This window comes from Ipomoea nil, unplaced genomic scaffold (assembly GCF_001879475.1).
Source record: "Ipomoea nil cultivar Tokyo-kokei standard unplaced genomic scaffold, Asagao_1.1 scaffold0813, whole genome shotgun sequence".
In the NCBI taxonomy this organism is placed as follows: Eukaryota; Viridiplantae; Streptophyta; class Magnoliopsida; order Solanales; family Convolvulaceae; genus Ipomoea; species Ipomoea nil.
Window position 1 is genome coordinate 1242359 of NW_017617241.1, and position 25502 is coordinate 1267860.

Genomic DNA, 25502 nt, shown 5'->3' on the forward strand with positions numbered 1-25502 from the left:
GAAATAACTAGAAAATTAATCGAATATCCAAGAATTGAAGTAGATCAGCTCCATTACAATGTTGGGCCAAGTAAAATAGCATTTTTTTTCCAGACAAAAAAAAAAAAATACAAGCAAATATCAGTTAGCTATAGCCTATAGTACACAAATTGCAATTATATTGGTGGACTCAACCATTCAAATGCAAAAAAGAATGAAGACTTAAGTGGCCAGTTGATTTCTCTAGACCGGGATGGAGTTCTCGACTCAAAATTGGTTTAAATTATACGTCTCTGCCTTCACACGTTCTCATTATTTCAACGAAGACACTGCACTCGTACAATTTCCATTTGCATTCGCCTAGCGACGCCAGAAACTGCCATGTTGCTGCTTTTGTTCCTGCATTCGCCTGTGGAATTGGACCAATTAAGCATAATAAAGAAAGAGTAAACAATTCCATTCCTATCCAATATATGTAAGTATGAGGGAATTAATGTAAATAAGAAGCAAAGCATCACCTCTGGTGCTCTTTGGATCGTTCGACAAACTCCTTGGCAATATCACGTCCTTGGTATGAAGCTAAAACGGCCCGGATATCAGCTGGCCTATGTTTGGCAACATCTGGTGACCAAAGATTGAGTAGTATAGAATCAGTTTTGAAGGTAAGCGAATCCTTAGTGTAACACAATCCATTGAGAAAACATGACAAGTATTATATAAGGTGCATACATTCAAGAAATGGAATAAGATCCAAAAGTGCTGTATCTTCAACTTCTCCTTTCCATGGTTTTATTTCCACACAATTTTCTGCCTGGAGGCTACTTTCAACTGCATGACCACTAATATAAATAACCCTTCCAGGATCCCTGTTCAGTGCCGAAAGGTCCTGGCAGCAGGAGTAATTTAGAAAAGAATTAACAATACTATCTTGAACCAATGGTTGTAACATTCATATATATATATATATGAAAACATGGTAAGTGCATTTACAGAGAGTAATGGAGGAAATACAGCAAGTGCATTTACAGAGAACTCAGCAACAACATCAAATTTACTAGATGATGAAACCATATAGCAGCAAAAAGGCCTCGTGTCAAAAGAAAGCAATATCACAGTTTAGCATACTGTCTGAATTCTCTTAACAGAGTACAATTTTCTTCAGGTAGCTATTGTGGTAGGGTTATCTTTCAAATCACTAAATGTACTTATGTACTATTTGGGAAAAAAGGAAGAGAGTTGACATGACTAAGGGGCAGGGGACAAAAATATGATGCCAAAAGGTGCATAAAGAACTCCAGAAATAAATAGCAGATATAGCCAATGGACCCCAAAAACTTACTCTATAATGCTTCCCATTGACATATTTAGTGTCACCTCTTGAGAGCCGATACCGAATACAGTGCTTTTGATCCAACCTTTCAATAACAGGATCAACATACTGCAAATGCCAAGAGAACATCTTAAAATGTGCAACTACAAAACAGTAAATAATCAAGATGAGTAATTAAAGATACCATGTTCAACTGGTCAGAGTATACAACAATTTCATAAAATTGAGCTAAATGTTCGAGAAAAGCATCAACACCAGGTCTTTTCAGAGTTGCCCAACCCCTGTCACGCTTTAAAATGAGAGACAAGTCAGTAATTCATAATTATCTTCAATACCAGAGTATCATTGTCTAGAAGAAAAAAGGAGAAAAGGGCACAGGGAAAAAAATTAAATTTAAAGAAAGGTAAAAGGCATGGTATTAGTTCTCTGAAGGCAATAAAAAGTCACTGGTCAACACATTGTCCCAGTAAGATGTATAGCAAGATTTTATACGAACCAGCATCAGCCATAAAGGCCCATAATAAGTTATGCTGTAATATAAACTACAGAGATTCAGCAAGTAGAGCCTGAGACAAAGTTGTTTTATCACTTCATGGGTAGAATTACCTTCCAATCAGAGTATATCAGTGTCTCATTTAGATCAAGAACAATGGTAAACACATGCTGCTCCATGGGGTGCAAATCTGGCAGGAGTTTATCAGATGTTGGTTCTGTATAACCCTATAATATAAAACATAATATTTCAATTTATCTGGAAAAAAAAAGGAGCAAGAGAAGAAACAGAAACAATGAGGCAGAACCCAAAAAAAAAAAAAAACTAACTAGAATATAAATCATGTATAGCTACTTAACTCGAACATGTTCTTCTGTCAACTGCCTCATGTCTAGGTAAAATTCAACTAACTTTGCAGGCACTGAAATAGCAAAGAGATAATCAAAATACATAACAAATAAAGGCCCTTCTTGGATTAAAAAGTTGATGAGCAATAGTACAGGTAAAGCTGCTCACCTGTCATTACAGAAGAGTACAACCGAGATTGAAATTTCTGAAATAAGCAAAAAGTAATTCCTTCAAATTCTATATCCAAACATTACTGCAATATGATTCATATATGCTGAGCATAGATCTATACGCGCAATAGCAAGGAGTTGAAACACGAAGTATGGCCAAGAAAAGAGGAGGTAGACTAGAACTCTTTTGGAATAAAACCATTAAGAAAAAGAGAAAGTTATTGCAAAAGCTCATGATTGGGATTTAGCACTTAGAATCCGTGAAGTCAATCCAAACTTAGCTGATCCTAGTATTCAAACTCTCATAAACCAATTACATGTAAAAGAGACCACTCACCTCAGAAGCAGGTGCATCATCTCCAACAGTGTAATTTGCTGCAGCACGTAAAGCCTTTGTCTTTTGATCAACTTCATCCAAAGAGTAAGCTGGAAAGGGGGCATACCTCAGTCATCATGAAAGAAAATGGACGGGATTTCGGAGGACACAATATTTACTGTGATAATAAGTTATAGTCTGATTTTCATAACGGTTCCTTATTTCAGAAGACAAATGCAAATCAAGACACTGCTTCTTAGCTATTCTACGATTTCGAAACATCAATGCCGACGTCAACCAGAATAAAAATTCAAACTTAGCATAGAAAAAGAAGGAAAAATGTTTAGTGAATGAGCTAAAGGGAAGGGAAAAATCAATAAGTTCAATCGAACCGTAGGTGGCGTATCCAGCTGTGGCAGCACCGCCCGTGATGGCGGCGGCGAGGGCGTACTTGAGAAAATTCCATGGTTTACTCTCAGCTCCAGCTGCCGGAGGCACAGAAGAGGGTGGAGAGGTATGCGACGGCGGAGATTGGTTGTGGACGACTCTTGCAGAGGATATGATCGGATCCTCCGGGGGATTGGTGGCGGAGCTCGAAGAGGAGCGGCGGCTGTTCCTCGAAAGAAGAGAGAAAACACGAGCCGAACGAGATCGAACTACTGCGTGCATTTTCGTGATCGATCGTTAGGGTTTAAACATAGAGCAATGGCGGAGACGACTTGCAGAAGGGTTCTGCGAGGGGTTTACTGACTGTGTAAAAAAAAATGAAGAATTTGGCTTTTCGTGGGGCCGGGTTTTGTGATGGACGAAAATGCCCTTCTATATGATTTCTCCGTTGGGCCAGAAGAGTCCATGTATAATAGCTTTTAAAGCCCAGCTTTCAATGGTTTGGGCCTTTCTTGCTAAAACATAGAGCCCATTACTTTTGGCCATACAATTAATCCCACAATTATTATACCATGAACCAGTGTTCATATTACATTATAAACCATTATACAAAAATATGTACCTTCAGTTGACACATTCTATACCAGACTACCAGTTAACCGTTTTTTGTATATATAAACAAATAATTTATAATTGCTGACACATAAAATGATAGCTACAAGTACAGAAACTATCAATTGCAGGTACATAATGTGTCAACTACAGATACAAAATTTGAAGGTTATTTTTTTTTATAATTGGTAACACATAATATGATAGCTACAACTACGGAAACTATCAACGACGAATACATAATGTGTCAACTATAGGATACAGAATCTGAAAATTATTTTTAGACTAAGTTCTATAATGCAAAGTAGATCCCGGTCCATGGTATAATTTGTGAAAATCACATTGTTGTTTGTTTGGCCCACACATACTTCCAAGTCCTATATATAGCAAGCAACTCTATGGCCATTACTCCAACCAGACCACCGCCCAAAACATCTCTCCTCAGTCCTCACAGTACTTTCTCTTTCATCTAGAGAGAGAGAGAGATTGGGGTTTTAATATATTAATGGCGGTGGCGAAAGGAGAAATGGAGCAGCAAAACAAACAAAGTTTGAGTGAATTAATGTTTTCCGAACCCATGAAGAAAGCAACCAAACTGTTAGTTTCAGTTTCTTTGTTTTCCGTCATCGTTTCCTACATGTCATGGCGCAACTCGCATCCCCTTCTTGCATTCCCGATCCAGGTTCTCAGCCTCGCCCTCGACAAGAACTACATGTTCCTCGTTTGCAACGGAATCCTCGTACTCCTCGCTAAAACATCCGGCCGCCTCGTCCTACGTTCTGGTCCCGCAGTTTTCGACGATCTCATCCACGGCGACGACGTTCACTCTCCACCCCCGCATGCAAAACTGCTGGATTCCTTGTTACACAAGGAAGCAGCCATGGAAAGTCGTCTTCTTCTTCTTCAAAATGCTTATTCTGACGTCCTAGAAGAAGAAGAAGAAGAAGAAGAAAAGCACGTGATTATTGAAGAAGAAGAAGAAGAAAGAGAAGATGAGGATTCGAGAAGTTTAATGATCGTGGGAGACAAGGAAGAGGAGGAAAGTGATGGGTTCTTGAAGGCATCATTAATGGAAGAAGATTGCAGAAGTTTTATCATGGAAGGAGATGATCATGATCATGAGGAGCTTGAGGAACTCAACAATAATGAGGTTTTCACTGAAGCAGCTGAGAAAGAAGTGGCGGAAGAAAGAGAGAGGTTAAACAAGTTAAGCCCGGAGGAGTTGAACAAGAAGTTTGAAGAATTCATTAGGAAGATGAAGGAAGACATTAGGATTGAAGCTCAGCAGCACTTAGTGCTGGTCAAATGATCGATTCTTGTTATTTCCGATCTAATAAGTTACATTAAACTGTGTACTAAGTACTTCCACCGGTAGTATTAGTTCACCGCAGGTTGTATAATTTTTGCCAGTTTTAAGGCTGTTAATATAAGCTAGCTCATTAAGCTAGCTAATATGACTATTATTATGGTTTATAAATTATCCTATGTATGTGCAAGTTGTTGTTTGCTTATACTCTCTCTACCTGATCTGCAAGAAACGACAGGCACCCATATATATTGGAGCACATCAAATGATGTTTAGATGTTAAGTACGTTAATTATTGGTCAGACAATTTGTTGGTTTGTGGTCTGTGGGCTGCTTGGAATTGGAGTTTTCACACATAAATGATAAATGGAATGCTGCGCTGTCCATACTTTAACTTCAGTCTACCATGCACCAAACTTATTAATTCTCATGTATGATCACCAAGTTATTGCTATTACTACTGTCCACCTATAAAAAAAGTGGTTTTAAATGGTTAGACACATTTGTAAATTTTTAATTATCTATGATTTTTAAAAAAAATTAATTAATTTTTCTAGATCATTGGGACACTCACAGCTGTACGTGAGCGTCAGCGTGAGGCCAGGAATTAGAAAGTACGTGGGGTCTTAGCTCTAACAGTCGATCTCCTTACTTAAAACTTGTTTTTATGAAGCAAGGAAAGGATAGGAGACGGATTCGTGCCACAAACATTGAGAGTGAGGGTTGGAAAGGATTCATGGAATTTATAATATAATATAATTCCACAAAATCAGAAACATTGTTTATTACGGAGTATATATTTTTAAGAAAGTTGTCGGCTAGCTATATATTCAGAGTATGGAAAGCTCAATAATGATCGGTGAAAATCCAAATGGTCTGTCAGGTTGGCGTCATTCGTAGTATCCAAGAGTGGAAGCTGAAGTACGCTAATGATTGTGGAAAAGACCAAAAGTCGTACGACAAAGATTGGGAAATGTATGGACTTTGACAGTAAAAACTTTTACTCCCAACATATTGCCATTCAATATTTTCCGGCCTGTTTCTGGAATTGAATTATTACCCTTCAAATCATTCCCATAGGCACTACCATGTAAACCTGTACTATGTTTTCATCATTCAACTCACCTCCTCGGAACTAATGAACTATGTTGCTCGTGACATCATAAAATATAATTGTCCTACCTTTCTACCTTGCTCATAGTATTTGATATTGTCATAATCAAACACTTATGTCAAAAAATTTTACTAAGCTAACAGTGAAAACACAATTTTATTTCTTTATATTTGTATATATATATCAATCAACACTACATTTTGGTGACAGAATGTTGAATAACAATTTGATGATAAGATGCTGAATTTAACCTGCTAAGCCAATACCAAAACACGCTACCAATTAACACTACATCTCGATTTTTATGGCCTCGTTTGGTAAATGAATGTTAACTGTTAGCTGATTGAGTTAATTAGAGGGTATAACTAGTTAATAACATTAGCTGATTGTAAAGAAGTGTTTGGTAAATTAATTGTTATTAACTGATAGTTGTTTCGCTTAATATATAATACCAGATACTATCAATACCTTATATACCCAGACATCTTATATATAATTATACCAAATACAATTAACACTGTAAAGTGGAATTACCTATGATATAAATTTGTCCTCATAATTGATTGGGTTTGTTTTGTAGCGTTGGAGGTAGACAGGTGTCCTGACAGGAAATTTACACTTATGTGGTGGAAATAGTATATGGCTTTCATTTTCAAGAATCCCCCATGTGTAGATACACATCACAATGGGTTTCTCCATGCACAATGGGTCCAAATTCAGCAAAGATTAGTCAATTTTCATAATAATAATGAATGTAAAAAAACAACAAACAAAAGTAAAACAAATCACAAGTGAAAGAAATTAGCAAGATCTAGAATGGCCTGATATGATGATATGATGACGAGTGCCACTGCATTCAAGCTAGCTAATCAGTGGAAGTGGTAATCTTTACTGCAAGTTGATACTGACCATACTTCACCTGATATCAGGTTCAAGAAAATGACTCTTCTGATGAACCCTAGCAATTAAATTAAACTCATCTGTACAGAAAGGGACACTTCATCATATCACCAATATTTTGTTATTGTACGTGATCGATATCGTGTCCAATGATTTATTACGCATTGGTCTCACTAATGTTACGATCGACGGCAGAATATATTTTAAATAAAGCTGTAGGCGGTTTGTCCCTCCAATTTCTCAAAAAAAAAAAAAAAAATGATTCTTTCACTTTTAATTTTAATTTTTTTATGAATTTAGATAGTTTCAACAATATTTTGAACAATTTTACAACCACTTATGTAAATAGTTTTTAAGAAAAAATTGGTGAAACCTTATATTTTATTAGTGAATTTTTATAAATTTTAGTTTAAATTTAAACAAAAAAATTAAAAAATCGGGCGCCTAACGTATTTTGCAACATTGGGTGTATGTAATGCAAGCCTGCATATAGTACAAACAAGGTTGTCATGCGATAGTCTTTTTGTACTTTTTTACTTTGTTATTTTATTGTATTGATGTGATGTGATAAAGCGGGAAGGACTTTGATTCTTTGAAGGTGAGAGAGTATTGCACGAAGTGACGAAGGTAAAGAAAATAGTGAAAGAATTACATGATGTAGAGCGGTGAGGTAGGACCACTGTTGAAAGTGAGAGTATTTCAGGGATAAAGATAATCTTAATGGTTGGAAAAAACCTCAATTAATGATTAGGCGCTTTATGTGTACGACATTCTGCCAAGATGGACTGCTAAATGATGGATCAGAATTGAAGATGACAATAGGCCAGGGAAGATACAATGCAGATAATTAGGCACAAACAACCAAAGTAGAGCAGCTAGTCAATCATTATTGAGATGCCACGAATGAAACTAATCTAAAGAAGAAAAAATGGGACATCACACAATTAAATTGATAACCAAAAGATTTCAAGTTTGACTCGTGAAAACTATCTGTTAATTTTCTTATTTTGAGCCGCCTATCTATGGACAACATAAGTTGGTTTGTCTTTTATCGATTAGAATCACAAGGTAGACTTCACCAATATTTATCTGTGGGTTGCCGGAAAAAAAAAAAGTGGAAAAATAATGATTATATCCAACTAGATAAATCTTCAATTATATAGCAGAAGTTAGATATGAAGAAATTTGAGCCAGAAATATATTGCAGATTCCTTATGAAGAGGGGATCTGATATGAGGAATTGAAGCTAAGCTGGTCCTATGGAATGAAACTTCAAATCAAATGTATGTGACTATTCTAGCTAGCTCTATTTAATATGTGATATCATACAGGCCGGATTCATTAATTCGTCAGTAATGAATTGAAATATTTCTCGAATCTTCAAAGTGATCAAAAAGTTCTTTCCAACTAAATACCCTAGGGTTCCGAACCCCATAAAATTGAAATAATTGTACTACTTGCACATAAATTTGTATATGTTAACATAATTTTAGAGAATTGTTACAATGTTGATCGACACCAGTGCCAAACTGTATTTGGTACAATTATGTAGTTTTACGGGATACTATTGGCACTAATATAAGTGTATAATACTGCCTAGTAAAATCATGCAGATCTATATAGTTGTATCAAGTTCAACTCATTATCAAATTAAATCCAACAAAATTATATAAATTTGTGTGTAAAAATGCGTTGCGTGTATATAGTGCCATCTTTCTAAAGAAAAATGAATTCATTCTATGGCTCACAAGTATGCATACAAATATCAACTTAAGTGATTAATTGTGATATATAAATCATGGCTATTTGAATGCCTTGTTCTGCAATCAAACCATAATTTCCATTCATTATGATTTATGTCTAAGAAACGTCACGAGTGGGTGCCGTATTGGATCGGCGAAATTGTGCGCAATGAAATTTTGGTTAAAATATGATTCGCAAATTGATAACCTAATTATGATCGTGCAACAAACAACATCTTTAAGTCATTGATTAAATTTAAGGTTTCATAATATATACGGTATTAGGGTCAATCCTAATGGATTAATCTTGTACTGATCCTTGTCTACGCAAATTGCTGCCTTTAATATAGGTCATAAACAAGCCCATAGCTGTTATGTGAAAATGTACGTATTTTGTCTTGTCACTCTAATTGATAAAAGATATCAAAAGAGATTAACTATTTAAGTTGTTTATAATTGACTGACTCAAACTAAGAAAATTAATAAACAATTCTCACGGATAGTCAAACTTAGAACTAGTTTTGTAGTTACCTAATCAACTATTCGATTAATTTGGTTGGAATTAATTAAACATCTTTTTACATGTTACGTTACGTGTCACGTTTGCGTAGGTTACCACTTACGTACCAACATAATTTAATTGTTTCGGTCCACACACATTTATACTACTACTATGTGGCTAGTATGTGCAAAATTTAATATCACATTAATATGCCGAGTAGTTTAGGGAAAGTCTTGAAAATGAGTGCATGCGTTTCCCAAGACATAACTTAGCAATCATGATCATTAGTCCAACATTCCCTTAATTAAGTAATGGACATGCACATTATATTAATAGATGGTTATATAACCGCATGCACGAGTTTAGTTCAATGGTTCAGTGTCCAGTATTTAGAAAAAGAGATAATTATTTGAACCTCGGCAACGGTAATGTGGGAATTATTTTCAAAGTGGGCAACGGTAATGTGGGAATTATTTTCAAAGTGGGCAGATCCATTGTGCACATTTCTACTGGTGAAACTAAATCCCAATCATTATTTTCAAACTTCACCACTGTGACCAACTGAATTGTCAATGCGGATTAATTTGTAAGTTATTATATATATACATGAATGAGGTTTATGAAATGCGTACTTACGTCGTTTTATTTAAAACGCGCGTCTCCCCTTAAAAAAGAATAATTCAGGTTCGATTCTCAGCAACAACATTATGTTGTTCATTTATTCTGGAATTTTAGTTCATAGATTATGGAATTTTAGTTCATTGATTCTGAAATTATAGTTCATCGATTCTAAAATTATAGTTCATCAATTCTGGAATTGTAGTTCATCGATTCTGGAATTGTAGTTCATAGATTCTGAAATTTTAGTTCATAGATTCTGGAATTTTAGTTCATTCATTCTGGAATTTTTAGTTCATAATAGTTTATCGATTCTGAAATTATAGTTTATCGATTCTGGAATTATAGTTCATCGATTCTGAAATTTTAGTTCCTATGTTGTTGCTGAGAATCGAACCTGAATTTTTTTTTTTAAAGGGGAGACGCGCGTTTTTAATAAACGACGTCGTTTTTGCATCCGTATGCACAACATAATTTGCCTTTTCCTTTGGCAATAGTGTATTGAATTTGGGCTTTAGGTTTATTGGACTGGTTATGGACTTTGATCATCCAGCCCAGAAATATGTTTGATTGTTTCCGTTAATAACAGTTAGTCCAATATCCCCATAAATCTTTTTTTTTTTGAAAATATCCCCATAAATCTGTTAATAACAGTTAGTCCAATATCCTAATTTGTTTGATTGTTTCCGTCAATAACAGTTAGTCTAATATATATCCCCATAAATCTGTTAATAACAGTTAGTCCAATATCCTAATTTGTTTGATTGTTTCCGTCAATAACAGTTAGTCTAATATATATCCCCATAAATAAATCTGTTAATAACAGTTAATTACAGCGCAGCTGATATTTCATGCCAGATCTGAACTGAAGCAAATGAGAATAAAACACAGAATAGAACTTATTGATGGTATCACTTATAGGTAAAATACATATGACCTTATTGATGGTATCGATCACTTAGGTACGTTTGTTGAGTTTGACCTTGAAACCATGTTTGAGTTCAAGAACAAGAGTATCTGAATACTGAACTGGAGAATGAGGTTCTAGTGGTTGGCAGTGATAGTTGAGTATGATGCTAGCCGCAACTGTTTTCGCCACTAGGAAAAACATCTCCTTACCTAAGCAAGTCCTGGGTCCGAGGTTAAAAATGGGGAAATTGTAGGATGAGGCATGCTTGATTCCTCCGGTGTCTGAAATCCATCTCTCAGGCTTGAACTCCATGCAGTCTTTACCCCATATTGCTTCCATCCTCCCTATGGAATAAAACGACGTGATGATTCGTGTGTTTGGGTTGACTTTATGGCCACTAGGGAGAACATCTTTCTCCAATGAGAGCTTGTGGTTCATAGGTACTGGTGGAAATAACCTAAGAGATTCGCACAAAGCAGCGTGGAGGTAGACTAGGTTTTGACATTGTTCTACCTTAAAAACCCTGTTTTGTTTTGCATGATTCATGTTGATCTCGTCAAGGATCTTTGCCTCAACCCGAGGGTTTTTAGCCAGGAGCCAAAAGAGCCAAGTAATGGCTGCACTGCTCGTACCTCCTCCTCCGGCTATGGTTAAAGACACCAAAGTGTCTCTAAGAAATCGCTTCGATTTTCCTTTATATGCTTTCAAGAGTGAAGCCAACATGCTGAAATTAGATTCATCAGACGAGGAAAACCCGTAGATACTATCTGATGGTCTGTACGAGATAAACCCTGTCTTGTCATGTTCTTGGTTCTCAGAAAGTATGGTGTATATGAAGTTATCAATAGTATCCCAAGCTTCAGAAAGCTTCTTCTCTCTGTCAATCCCAACCACCCATTTCTGTAGCTTCCAACACCTTTCTGGGAGGATATGTCTGTAGAGAATGGCGTTGGTTGCGTCGTTGATCGCCTTACGGAAAGGATGGTCGCCGGGTGGCTCAATGCAAAGGCTTCCCGGGTTCTTACCCAGAAAGACTTGGCAGCTTAGATCAAAACTCAATCTTTTGAAATTTTCTTGCAGATCAAAGTAGGCTCCATTTTGAGCATAACGATCAAGAACTGTTAATAATCCATGCTCCACCGTTTCCGAGACAGCCCTTTCCAACGAGAGGCGGAAACGGACGTGATTCATGAGAGCAATGGTGGTTTTCCGGTGAAGCGCCCAGATCTCAGAATCGGAGTTAATAATCCCATCTCCACAAATCTCAAAGATTTTCTGGAAACGGGTGCCCTTTGGGTAGTTGGTGAAGTTTTTGTTGTGAATGTAATTGATGTTTGCAGGGTCACAAGTGACGAGCATGTCCAAGTTGGCAAACGCAGGCCCTTTGAGCTCAAATGTGCCGCCGCCGTCTTTGAGAAGCTCCGTCGCGAAATCGTGGAGGCGGTGAGCATTCTTGAGGATCGCCGGCAACATTCCGATGACAGGCCAATTTGTGGGAACCGATGAGCTTCCGCGGCTTTTCTTCACAATCTTCCTCAGAAATGCCAAACACAAAATAATACATAATATACTCCAAGCAACTACTTTAACCATTGTGTATTGCTGTTGGTGATGATTAACCTATATAATGTATTTATTTATAGGCTATATGTTTGTTGTGCCGGAAAAAATAATAGTTTATTTTGAAATGTAAACTTAGGCTCTATTTGGAAACCAGGAAAATGACTTCTGGAAAATGGGTCATTTTCCTTTCATGTGTTTGGCTGTACAATGGAATACTGTCTTTTGGTGAAGGAAGAGGTGAAGTTGGGAGAAGAAGCTGGGAAGGCTTTGTTGTGTGTATGTTTAGATTGGAAGATGGAAAATGACTTACCCTCAAAAAATGGGGAAGTCATTTTCTTGAAAAAGGGGCTCATTTTTCATTGACCAAGAGAATATTTTCCATTGACTTTTAGTTTTCCTTCTTTCCAAACACTAGAAACCCGAAAAATCATTTTCCGGATTTCCAAACACACCCTAAGCTAGTAGTTATTATCACTTATAAGTTAGGTATGTCAAACATAGTCATAATGCTGATTGTATATATATACTACATATGTATCTTTGATCTATATCTACATCTATCTACAATTAAACTTAATAAAAATCAATAAAGTTAGACCCCTAACAGGAACTAACAAAAAATGTTGGTGTAATTACTTGATGAAATAAATGGTTCAGATTATTTTGATTTTAGTTTTTTTTTTTTTCATTGTCCTACTTTACCCCTATTATATAATTTTCTTTCCTTAAATACTCCCGCATTCCATTAGTATAAAGTTCAGTAACAAAGTATTCCGTTAACTATTTATTATTCTTAACTTACTCATTGATTTCTATAAGAAAGGTGGTAGGTTTGAACTACATCCTAATTAGAGTTTGTATAATTATTGACCATATACTACGAATATGTCAGAGTGTATTAAAAAAATATAATATAAAATTTAATATGAACTTTGGTCAAATAATTAGTCTTATACGATTATATCATTATAACAATATCTATTGTGATCATATATTTTGAATTATTTATCTTCATAATCTATTGACATCAATTGTAAAAATGGTCATTGAACAACAAACTATAAATTTTATACATTTTAGATTATCTTAATAAAAAAAATACACAACAACTCATTCAACAATAATCGTTGAATCAAAAGTACCTCGAACAGAACAATTGAAGGACTTATATGCTTTTATGTTGTTAATAATGTGTAAATGGTAATTAGACCATTATCTTATGTAACTACATTTAAAACTCATTATTAAAAATGTCAATATAGGGCAATAGGACATCGTGATACAGTTGATGCATTAAAAAGATGCCGAGACTACAACAATGTTGCAATCACTCTTGTGAATCCAGAAAATGAAGAAATTTCAATTAAAAAATAGTCACTGTTGCAGCATTCATTGATCATGTATGTAAAATACTTATTGTGCATCCTTTAAATATGTTAGAACTAATATAAATTTACAATTCATTTCATTTTCTAGGCTCAACATGCTTGGATTAAAGGCAAAAGCATCATAAACCATGACATAAAAAATACTTGGTATATAGGATGTAGCCATTGTTTAAAAAAGGTTTTATGCACAAAGTGACAAACTATTTAACTACATGCATTATGGTGAAAAGGTACGTAGCAGTAGGTACTCCAAGGTTAGTATCAATTCATCAAAAATATTTTATAAAAAACACGCACACAGGCACAAACACAAAATCAATTACTATACTCATTCATACTAATTCTAAAAATATGAACTTCAAAATGAACATGTGCAAAATGAATATGAAAATTGTTGATGAAGCTGGCCACATTGCGGCATAAGTATTCTGACTACTTGTAGAGTCATTGTTATTACTATCAAGTATACAATGCAAGTTATGGAAGTAGGACAATAGGTACTACTAATTAACCTTAATTATCCAAATATATTAAGTATTAATATTTTGTTCAATACTTTCACATGACAATCTACGATAAACATCTCGCAACGTGTGGACACATATAGCCATATAGGGGAAAAAACTACCATTGCCAAAGATCAACATGCGCTTAGAAGATCAAGAGTTCATAGTACAACTAAGATCCTAGCCCTATGCACAACAAGGCAAATCCATAGCTTTCTACACCATAATCTCATTGCATCAAGTTGCCCTCTATGCTACCACCAGTAACCCAATTGCACATGACACACTAGTACACTACTAATAAAAAAGAAAATGACAAGTACTGAATATGAAGACAATGACAATGTTATCCAAAAGAGAATTGCGATGATTTAGAGATCGAAATTCAAACCAAAAGTAATATTTATTTAGACTATCATATCATTTTTAGACTAAGTATTTTGACTAGCAGATAGCATTTTTACAATCTTACAAACATTTATTTTAATGACAATTATAATCAATCTCTCCTATATTATCTTGCATTCAAATACTTTGAATTACCTATTTAAATAAACAAATTCAACATTCAATCACTTATACATAAACATCTCATATATAATATTGTATTGATATATTTTGAAATACTTATTTAAAAATAAATATGAAATATTATCCCATGAAAACTAGTGTATATATATATATATATATATATATGTGTGTGTGTGTGTGTGTGTGTGTGTGTGTGTGTGTGTGTGAAATAATTAGGTGTAATGAAAATAACCTATTTATTATATCTGCAAATGTGATGGAACATGGCAGATGTGTGTCTGGTCTATATAATATATTTATAATGTGGATGGTATATATGGCAGGTGTGTGTCTAATTTATATATGTATACAATTCACGTGTTTGGATCATGGTACAACCGTACAAGTATAAACAATTTTCACCATTTGATGTAATATTATATAATTTGTATTTGTGAATAACCTTTTGGTCTAGTGACATTAAGTGACTCAGAGGTCATCGATTTGAACCTAACTCTTTGTATTTCAATAGATTGAGAAAATAGTTATAAACAGATACTACATTGTAACAGAGTCAGTACTACTTAAAAATATATATAATGTATGTTTAATTAATAAATATATTCATTTTTAAAGACGGGGTGCTGGGTGAGGTTGGCCAATTTAAAGTAACTAATGAATAAAAATAGTTTTATTATCACATTAGATGGAAAAAAAATGATCTTCACAATAATATCCATGTATTATGGATGATGAAATGAATCTATGTAATATATTTAATATTTATAATCTGAATGCTGATGGTATAATATTGTGGTTTGTTTTGCTTTCAAAAAATTAAAATAATGCTGATAGTAATATGGTATATGTCTGATCTATATATGCATACAATTCACGTACTTACCTCGTTGTGGGACTAAAATGTTATCATCTTATGCACTACCTAGTTCCATTTTTTTTGTTTTCATTTATAACGTACCCATAGTAAGCTAGCCAATAGCCTTCCTCCATTTAGAGCATGTAGAGTTCTTTTTTAAAGGAGTTTTTGAGAGTGTGATTAGGAAAAAGAATATGGGAGGGGAGAGAAAAAAGAAAAAGAAAAAAAAAAACAAAACTGAATTATATTTAATAATAAAAAATAATAATGAGGAAACAATGCGTCAGGTGCGTCAAACCACTATTGTACGCGCCCGTTTAGCCACCTCATGCACAGCAGGTGATAATTTCAAAAAAAAAAAAAGTATTGTTCCAATATTCATCCTTTGCAGAGGAATCCAAACCACTCCCTCTCCATTTTCTCTCACTCCACATCTCCATTTACTATTCTAAAAACTCTGTATGATGCGCTGGTCGTGATGCTCTTAAAACGGGCTCCTCAAGATTAAAATGACTGGTCAAGTGAGAGTGGATTATGATTTTTGTACTTTAAAATGATGAATGTGATTCTTGTCAACATATTTCTAGTCGAGTTTGTCTCATGAATTTTTCTAATGTGACTTACCGGGCACTATTTATTTAAATGATTTAATATTTAATTTTGTGATGTTAACTAATTCATGACACCCAACAAATATAAGTCATATTATTATATATATATATATATATAAAATACTAGGACAAAGTACTAGGGGTGTAAGCGAACAGAGCTTTCGGCAAACTACTCATGTCGTGTTCGGTAACCGTTCGTTTATGTTCGTTTGTTAAGATAAACGGATCATTAGCAAACAAAAATTAGAGCTCAGTTAATAAATGAACAGAGCTTGAACAGTTGTATGCTCGTTTGCTAAGAGATTGTGAACAAGTTCGTTTGTGTTCGATTAATAATAATGTTTGTGAACAAGCTCGTTTGTGCTCATTTAATAATGTTCGTGAACAAGTTTGTTTGTGTTCGTTTATTAATGTTCGTGAACAAGCTCGTTTAGTGTTCGTTTAATAATGTTCGCGAACATGAACGTAGATTATTTTTTGTTCACGAACGAATTGTGATCATGAACATGTGCAGGTGTTTGGTTATTAAAGGTTCACGAACGTGCTCATGAACGTAAACCAACATGTTCGTGAACGTGTTTGTTAACGAACATGTTTGTGAACATGTTTGCTAACGTTAACGAACACGTTCGTGAACCTGTTCGCAAACGTTGACAAACACGTTCGCAAACATGTTTGTTGACGTAAACGAACACGTTTACAAACGTTAACAAACGCTAGTGAACGCTTAACAAACGAACACAAACAGGATTTTTAAAAAGCATAAGAAACGAACACGAACACAAACACCCCAAAATTCTTAACAAACAAACACAAACAACCTTTGTTCGTTTATGTTTGTTTCGTTAACAGCCCTAGGACAAACTTATGAGAATAAAATAGCATTTTCATTCCAAATTGTTCCCAAGTCTATCTCTATCAGCCCACTTATGAAAAGCCACTATATTCATCAATTAGAGCAAATTCTAACCAACTCTTCTGAGTCTTCTCAACCACCATGCCTCATCAGAGTACAATATTTAAAAGTTTAAGTTGTTGTATGTTCTGTAGATACTCGATAGTAAGGGTATCCTTATTCATGTAATACTCTCTCACATTTAAAATAGTCATATTTTCATATCATTAAATTTATAATTACTTCATTATTTTCTTTATATTATTGTTGCAATACACTTTTACATTCAAAAGTGATATCATATTAAAAAAAATTATCCATAAAACAAAAATAAATAAAAAAGAATTTTAAAAAAGAAAAATGGTCAAATTGATCTCCTAATTAACCAGATAGTGTAATTGGATCCCTTAATTTGCCGCTTATCTAGGGCGCGGTCGTGCCGCTGTTATTTCACCAATCGTTATGTTGTGGAACCGTGCCCACCTTGCAAGGTGGATACGATTCTATATTCATAATTAGTGAACTATATGTTCATAATTATAAAGGTATATATTCATAATTTTTGAACTTCATATTCATATTTATTGAACTCTATATTCACAATGACAGAACTCTATGTTCATAATTATTGAACTATATGTTCATAATTATAAAGCTATATATTCATAAAGTTTTGAACTTCATATTCACAATTATTGAATCTCTATATTCATAATTACAGAACTATATGTTCATAATTATGTTCACAACTCTGTGTTCATAATTATAGAACAATATGTTCATCATTTTTAAACTGTATATTCATGATTATGAATAGTTTTGGAACCATGTCTATCTTACAAGGTGGACACGGTTCGACGGCATAAGTTGCCTTATTTCACACCGGTAATGCTTGGGCCGAGCCCATATTGTTTCCCTTTTGTTTTGTTTTGTTTTGTTTTTTTTTTTTTTTTTTTTTGTTAACAATTAACAATACACTTATTTATATAATTATATAGTAAAATACACATAAATTCTTAACATAATACACATAGTCTACCATAATACATAATACACATAAACTCTTAACATAATACACATGAATTCTTAACATAATACATAATATACATAATCTTTTTAGAACGCAAAATGCAATGTGCACCCTAGTGCACGGTATAATTTGCGGCTTATCTAGGACGCGGCCGTGCCGAGACAGCCCTAGTTTTATTTCACACCGGTAATGCTTGGGAGCCCACATTGTTTCCCTTTTTTTTTTTTTTTTTTTTTTTTTTTTTTAACAATTAACAGGCAAAACATACAAATATACCGAGGAATTGATAGTTGATAGTTTAATACATACTACATGGCTTGATGGTTTCACTTACGTTTGGTGAGCTTGACCTTCACACCATGCTTCACTTCAAGAACCAGAGTATCTGAAGGCACAACCAGAGTATGAGGTTCCATGAGTTCGCAGTGATAGCGAAATATGATGCTGGCTGCAACTATTTTCGCGACCATAAAAAACATCTTTTGACCTATACAAGTCCTCGGACCAACACTAAAAATGGGGAACTTGTTGGATGGGACATGCTTGATTCCGCCGCCGCAATCTGAAAGCCACCTCTCAGGCTTGAACTCCATGCAGTCTTCTCCCCATATTGCTTCCATCCTCCCCATGGAATAAAACGAGGTGAGGATTCGTGTTTTTGGTTTAACTTTGTGGCCGCTGGGGAGAGTGTCTGTCTCCAACGACATCTTGTGGTTCATAGGTATGGGTGGAAACAACCTCAGAGATTCACAAAAAGCAGCATGGAGGTAGACTAAGTCACAACATTCTTCTACCTTAAAGGTTTCTGTTTGTTTTGCATGGTTTTGTGGTTTCACCTTAAGGATCTCGTTAAAGAGTTTTGCCTCCACTAAAGGGTTTTTGGCGAGGAGCCAGAAGAGCCAAGTGAGAGCTGAACTGGTGGTTCCTCCTCCTCCGGAGATAGTTAAGGAGACGAAAGTGTCTCTGAGGAATTGCATGGGCTTTCCTTTGTAAGCTTTCATGTGTGATGTTAACATGCTGAAATTCTGGGAATCATCTTCGTCTTGATCATGAAGTTGATTAAGCTTCTCTGAGAGTATGGGGTATATGAACTTATCAAAAGTATCCCAAGCTTCTGCATGCTTCTTCTCCCTGTCAATCCCAAAAAACCATTTCTGCAGCTTCCAAAACCTTTCTGGGAGGATATGTTTGTAGAGAATGGCGTTCACGGCGTCGATGATTGCCTTACGGAATGGATGGTCACTGGGTGGTTCGACAAAAAGGCTGCCCGGATTCTTGTCTAGAAACACTTGGAAGCCTATGTCAAAGCTCAGCCTTTTGAAGATTTCCTGCAGATCAAAGTGGGTTCCACGTTGAGCGTAATGATCAAGAACCGGAAACAATCCAGATTCCACTGTTTGGCAGACCGTCCTTTCCAAGGAAGGGCGGAATCCGATGTGATTCATGAGAGCGTTGGTGGTTTTCCGGTGAAGATCCCAGAGCTCGGAGTCGGTGTTGAGAATCCCATCTCCAAAAATTTCAAACATTTTCTGGAAATGGGTGCCCTTTGGGTAGTTGTTGAAGTTTTTGTTATGAATGTAATCGATGTTTGCGGGGTCGGAAGTGAGAAGCATGTCAAAGTTGGCAAAGGCAGGGCCTTTGAGCTCGAATGTGCCGCCGTTTTGTTTGAGAAACTCCGTCGCGAAATCGTGGAGGCGGTGAGCGTTCTGAAGTAGCGCCGGCAGCATTCCGATGACTGGCCAATTTGTGGGGTCCATGCTTCTGCGGCTGCTTTTTTTCCAGATATTCTTCCTCATCAGAAATGCCAAGCACAAAATAATACATAACGCACTCAAAGCAAGTACGTTATAAGGTTGTTTGAAGATAGCCATTATGCACGCACTGATATAATATGATCACGTAGAGTAGTGTATGGCTGATGGAAATTAAAGGACGAATCTAAGGAAGTAACGATTTTTTTTTGTGTGTGTGATTTGGGAGGGGGGAAACCCCAACAAAAGCAATCAACTAAAATCTCGTAAGCTGTGTATTGCATAAGCTATATTTGTGCAATATTTATAGTGGTACTTAACTAATGATATGGCGGAGGTGGGAGGTGGGGTGTGTTTTGGTTATACAAATGCTGACTAGAGCTTGAGTCTTTGGGCTCCTTAGATTGGAGATAACTTTCTTTAAATTGGTGGGAGTATTGAGATGGATCCCTTGGTCTCTTACCCCAAATACTGTCCACTAAATCATCGAGCTAAGCCCGTGCGGGTTTGGCCGGAAGCTCTTGATTTACCTTTTGGGTTCCTAGGCTTAGGATTAATCTAGTTTAAACTGGAAAACTTAATGTATAAAAGAAATTAAAATAAAAATAGTGAAAATCGTACTTTTGGTCCCTCAATTATTTGTAGATATGCAATGTAGTCTTTCGTTGTCAATTTTAAGAAATTGTGTCCCTCAATTGTATTGGAAAAATAGCTTGAAAATGGGAAAAATAGCATGAAAATGACATAATAAGTGGCTATTGTGTGGTACAAATATTAGTGGGTCCACTTCCGATTTGGGTCGGGTCAAAGTTGATTCGGGTTCTTCTTAGTGAGACGAAAAAATTGATATATTGTACGCTCAAAACGGAAAATGGGTGAATGAGAAATTGATTCTCAAAGTAGACTCATTTGAGTTGAAAAAATGAAGGGGAAAGGTTTTAAATAGTCTTTGTCCCACATTGATTTGGGAAGTGAGTTTGCATCACTATTTATACAAGAGTCTTCAAAAATTTATTGAATTGTATAGTATATAAATTCCCTTATATGTGCAGATGGTGCAAATCAAATCCCAATGAATGGCCTGGTATGGCTTAGGTGGGTGAATTAAATGTGTGCCTGTGAGAAAATGGGGTTTCCATTTCTATATATGTACTATAACACTTTTATTTTTTCCTTTTTTAAAGCTATTTCTAGACATTCTTCAAAGGACTTTGCAGTAAGTGTGTGTGTGTGTATATATATATATATATATATATATATATATATAGAGAGAGAGAGAGAGAGAGAGAGTTGAGTTTTGGTCGCGTCTTCCCGTGTGGTTAGTGCGGCTGCACCAATAATTATGCAAATATACACCATCAACGTTAAGAAATGCACAACAAAGAACGTACAAATTAGGTACACTGTACACATCACAAAAAATGCACCATTGGGTATGAATAAAAGCACCATGCAATGTCCGGAAATGCATCATTAGGGGTGGGGAGTTATATGGTGTATTTTTACTGTTGTGTATTTTTCTACACTATTAGTGCCTTTTGTTAACACTGTTGGTGTATTCTTCAAATGGCCGCACGGGAGGGCGCGGTCGCATTTGAGCAAACTTCTATATATATATAAGTTGGTAGTTTTGATTTAGATTGGTTTTATGATTTTTGAGTTATGTGACAATTGATAATAGGCTGCTTTGGTTGTGAGCTTTTATTATACCTAGTACCAATTGAAGTGAGCTTTTATTATACCTAGTGCCAATTGAAGAGTTTAACTAGTTTAGTTATGTTTGTTTTTTTTTTTTTTGCGTGTATGTAAGTCACGAGGTGATTTGGATCTTTCGCTATTCTCTGTTTGTTTAACGATCTAGGTCCACCCAACTAATTTCCATTTGTTTTAGCTGACCTAAAGGATCTGTCATTTATGAAAAAATTCTTTTTCATAAAGAGAATTTATTTGTCACTTGAGCTCTTTGTTGGGTTAATTTACTTATGGTTGTTGAAACTATATTTTGAATATAATGATAATGATTAATGAATACGTACTAGGTAGTTGCTCTTGCCGACACCTTGCATTTATTATTCGGCTGTCAAATTTGTTAACAATGTTAATCACCTGCTTCAATGCTCTCCGATCCCAACATCAACCTTCAGCTGTGTGACACGTTATCCTATTCATCCCACACACTGTTTGATTAGAGAAACGGGTGGATCACAAATTTTATTCATTTAATTTTCTTTAATAAAAATATGATACGTGACAGAACAGCTTACTCCCTAATAATGAATTTATCATTTTGTGTTTATGAAACCCTACATAAATACAATTATTATTGTGTGAGACCATACTATCAAATAATAGTAACATGATTAACTTTGCAAGATAGACTCTGTTTCTAAACAATTAAAATCTCGTAATAAGCTGTGTATGTATTGAATAAGCTATATATGTGCAATATTTATAGTGGTGGGAGGTGGGTGGGTTTCTAAGGAGGTGGGGTGTCTTTTGGTTATACAAATGCGACTAGAGCTTGAGTCCTTGGGCTCCTTAGATTGGAGATCGGGTTTTTCAAATTGGTGGGAGTGTTGAGATGGATCCCTTGTGTTGCATAAGTTTGAGATTGGAGATTGGGTTCTTTAAATTGGCGGGAATATTGAAATGGATCCCTTATGCATAAGTCAATAAGGACTGATTGGAAGCACTTAATTTTCCTCTTGAGTTCTTGGGACTTAAAGATTAGTCTATTTTAAATTGAAAAACTTAATGTATAAAAAAATTAAAGCAAAAATACATATTTTTTTTTGGATTATCAATTGTCACAAAATAGACCGCTCTTGCAAACCATATTAACTAATTTAGATATGGTTGTCCAATCTATAATTTCAATGTAATGACTACTAGTTCATTGCTGTTGCCGACACCTTGCATTTATTATCCGACTGTCAAATTTATTAACAATGTCGGTCATGCATGTGCTTCAATTCTCTCCCAACGTTAACCTTATTACAATGATATCTATATTAAGATCATATGAAAATACTTGTGTGAAACGTTATCCTATTCGTCCCACACACTGATTAATTCCAAAAACGGGTGGATAAAAAATTGTACGTATTCATTTCTTTTTTTCTCTAATAAAAACATCATACTTGACAGGACAGCTTACTCCCTACCAATGAATTTATCATTTTGTGTCTATGATATTACGAATGTATGAAATATCCATGCAGTTGGCTTGGTCACGCACCCTGATTATTTGTGTGTGCTTCTTTTAAAGTAAGATTTATTGTTCTATCATTTATGCTTATCCTTGATATTCTGTTGATGTACTCTTGTATAAATAGTGGCGCTTTTCTCCATTAAATCATTAATAAAGTGTGGAAGTTATTACTTCTCTAGTTCTCTATATATATGAAGGTAAATTATTTTGTGAATCAGGGTTTACCTTGCAAGATGGATCCGAGTCCAAAGATACACAATTTACATACTAAATGTACAGATCGAATTTACATTTTAAAAAGAGTTAATTATCGAAATGGTCCCTTGACTATAGCGAAATTACCAATTTGGTCCTTGACTATTTTCTTTGACCAATTAAGTCCCTCAACTTTAAAATATTAACCAATTTGGTCCTCCGCTTGTTTGACCGTTAGTCAACCGTTAACTTGGGACTAAATTGGTAATTCGCTATAGTCAAGGGACCATTTTGGTAATTAACTTTAAGGGTGAACAATTCAGTTCAGTTTTCTCGAACCGAACCGTACCAAAATAGTTAGATTCGGTAATATATACCGAACAATCGAACGGTAATAGATTCTTGTATACCGAACGGTTCGGTAAAAACTCGAACCGAACTGAATTGTTCGGTAAAAATCGAACCAAACTGAATGCCGTTTGAACTTTGGATTGCTATTTTGTTATATATTAGACTTTGGAAATGGACTATGTAAACACCATAACACATAATATAGAACTTTTGATAACAAACCATAAAGAAATCAAATAAAACATTTACGAGAGATACCCGTGAGAATATGAGTTGAACGGCAAAGCAAGCAGCAAGAGACTTGGATTTACTTTTTATTTATTTATTTATTTATTTATTATTTATTATTATTATTATATTTAAAAAAATAAAAATCAAACGGTATTCGGTTCAGTTCAATTTTTTACCGAACAATTCGGATCGGTTTTTTATCAAACCGTTCGGTATACAAGAATCCAATACCGTTCGGTTGTTCGGTATATTTCCGAACCAAACTCGTTCGGTTCGGTACGGTTCGATTCGAGAAACCTGAACCGAATTGTCCACCCCTAAAGTTAATTACCAAAATGGTCCCTTGACTATAGCGAAATTACCAATTTGGTCTCAAGTTAACGGTTGACGAATGGTCAAACAAACGGATGACCAAATTGGTTAAAAAATTTAAAGTTGAGGGACTTAATTGGTTAAAAAAAATAGTCAAGGACCAAATTGGTAATTTCACTATAGTCAAGAGATCATTTTGGTAATTAACTCTTTTAAAAATTCATGATTTGTGATGATTCTGTATTGTATTCACAAATTCTCAAAACCTAAAAATACAATTTATATTCTAGAAGTTCACAATCCCAATACTAAAAATATACAATTTAAAACCAAGGTCCACATTGGAATGTGGATCCTAGTCCATGGTATAACAACTGATATATGAAACCACCACATAAATGTGTTCTTGACCGTTTACACAACCTAGTTAAGTAACAATCGTTATACCGTGGACTAGGGTCCACAGTGCATACGACGGCTTTTTGAACTTTAATTTTAACGAAGGCCGTTTGTTTTTTAGTTCGCGTTACATATTTTTTTTCTGTACAGAATGTTTCTGTGCATTGTGTTATGAATTTCTGTGCATTATGTTACGAAATTCTATAAATTAAGCATAAAGATTCTGTACATGAAATTGATTATAGTTGTATAACACAAAACACATTGTATGTCTTATTTTACGAATTCATGTCTTATATTATGCAATTATGTATCTATATGACATAAATTATTTAGGCAAATCAAATATGAGAATAAGTAAAATAGAAAACATGTGTATGTATATTGTGTTATGCGTTTCTGTGTATCGTGTTAAGCATTTCTATACATTAAGCGTAAGGGCATAGAATAAATTAAAATGTTGTGTTGAAACATGAAAAATGGGAAGTTACAAAATCTGTTAAAACTTACACATCAAAGGCAAATTATATCGTGCACCGCGGTGCATAATTGATTATGCACCGCGCATCAAAACGACGTCGTTTTATTTAATGAAAAGAAACGGCATCCGTTTTGCGCCGTTCCGCAAAAAATAACTCTGTTCTTCAGTACACTGTTGTTTCAGTTCAACACAACTACAGTTTCATTTCGATATAACTACAGTTTCATTCAATATTTATACACTCAAATATGTGAAAATGTTATTTAATTTTATTTTATATACACTATAGTTTCATTAAAACACAACTACATAATCATTTCGATATAATTACAGTTTCATTGTACAATATACACTCAAATATGTGAAATATTCTTCAGTTGAATTTTATATATACTGCAGTTTCATTTCACCACAACTACAATAACATTTTGATATAACTACAGTTTCATTTGACATGCATGGTG

The 25502-nt window shown here is 34.8% G+C and overlaps 3 protein-coding genes across 3 annotated transcripts in view; 1 reads left to right on the forward strand and 2 right to left on the reverse strand.

Annotated features, from left to right (window-relative positions):
* On the reverse strand, window positions 1–3377 carry LOC109178174 (mitochondrial import inner membrane translocase subunit TIM50-like). Its single transcript, XM_019327745.1, has 10 exons — window positions 3029–3377; window positions 2658–2746; window positions 2319–2355; window positions 2162–2223; window positions 1916–2029; window positions 1494–1598; window positions 1319–1417; window positions 709–865; window positions 498–600; window positions 1–388 (listed from the first exon to the last, which is right to left on the reverse strand). Exons 1-10 carry the CDS (start codon window positions 3303–3305, stop codon window positions 340–342), a joined length of 1092 nt encoding a protein of 363 aa, XP_019183290.1. The 5' UTR covers window positions 3306–3377; the 3' UTR covers window positions 1–339.
* A 676-nt stretch (window positions 3378–4053) lies between these two features.
* Window positions 4054–5307, forward strand: LOC109178176 (WD repeat-containing protein 87). Its single transcript, XM_019327749.1, has 2 exons — window positions 4054–4671; window positions 4732–5307. The coding sequence occupies exons 1-2, from the start codon at window positions 4141–4143 to the stop codon at window positions 4942–4944; spliced, it is 744 nt and encodes a 247-aa protein (XP_019183294.1). The 5' UTR covers window positions 4054–4140; the 3' UTR covers window positions 4945–5307.
* Window positions 5308–10683: 5376 nt separating this feature from the next.
* The window catches only part of LOC109178170 (alkane hydroxylase MAH1-like), a 34671-nt gene continuing 19852 nt past the window's right edge, over window positions 10684–25502 (reverse strand). The window contains exon 2 of the mRNA XM_019327741.1: window positions 10684–11643. Within this exon, the coding sequence (XP_019183286.1) occupies window positions 10776–11643 (868 nt within the window). The 3' untranslated portion in view covers window positions 10684–10775. The remainder of the gene's footprint in view (window positions 11644–25502) is intronic.

Bases quoted from the DNA above. Each gene is read 5' to 3' on its own strand.
- LOC109178174 (XM_019327745.1), bottom strand. From the start codon at position 3,305: ATGCACGCAGTAGTTCGATCTCGTTCGGCTCGTGTTTTCTCTCTTCTT. The intron at 2,356-2,657 runs GTGAGTGGTCTC...TGCTTATTTCAG, and splicing joins ATGATGCACCTGCTTCTGAG to AAATTTCAATCTCGGTTGTA. The intron at 2,030-2,161 runs GTTAAGTAGCTA...TTTATATTATAG, and splicing joins TGACAGAAGAACATGTTCGA to GGTTATACAGAACCAACATC.
- LOC109178176 (XM_019327749.1), top strand. From the start codon at position 4,141: ATGGCGGTGGCGAAAGGAGAAATGGAGCAGCAAAACAAACAAAGTTTG. The intron at 4,672-4,731 runs GAGGAAAGTGAT...AGAAGTTTTATC, and splicing joins TCGTGGGAGACAAGGAAGAG to ATGGAAGGAGATGATCATGA.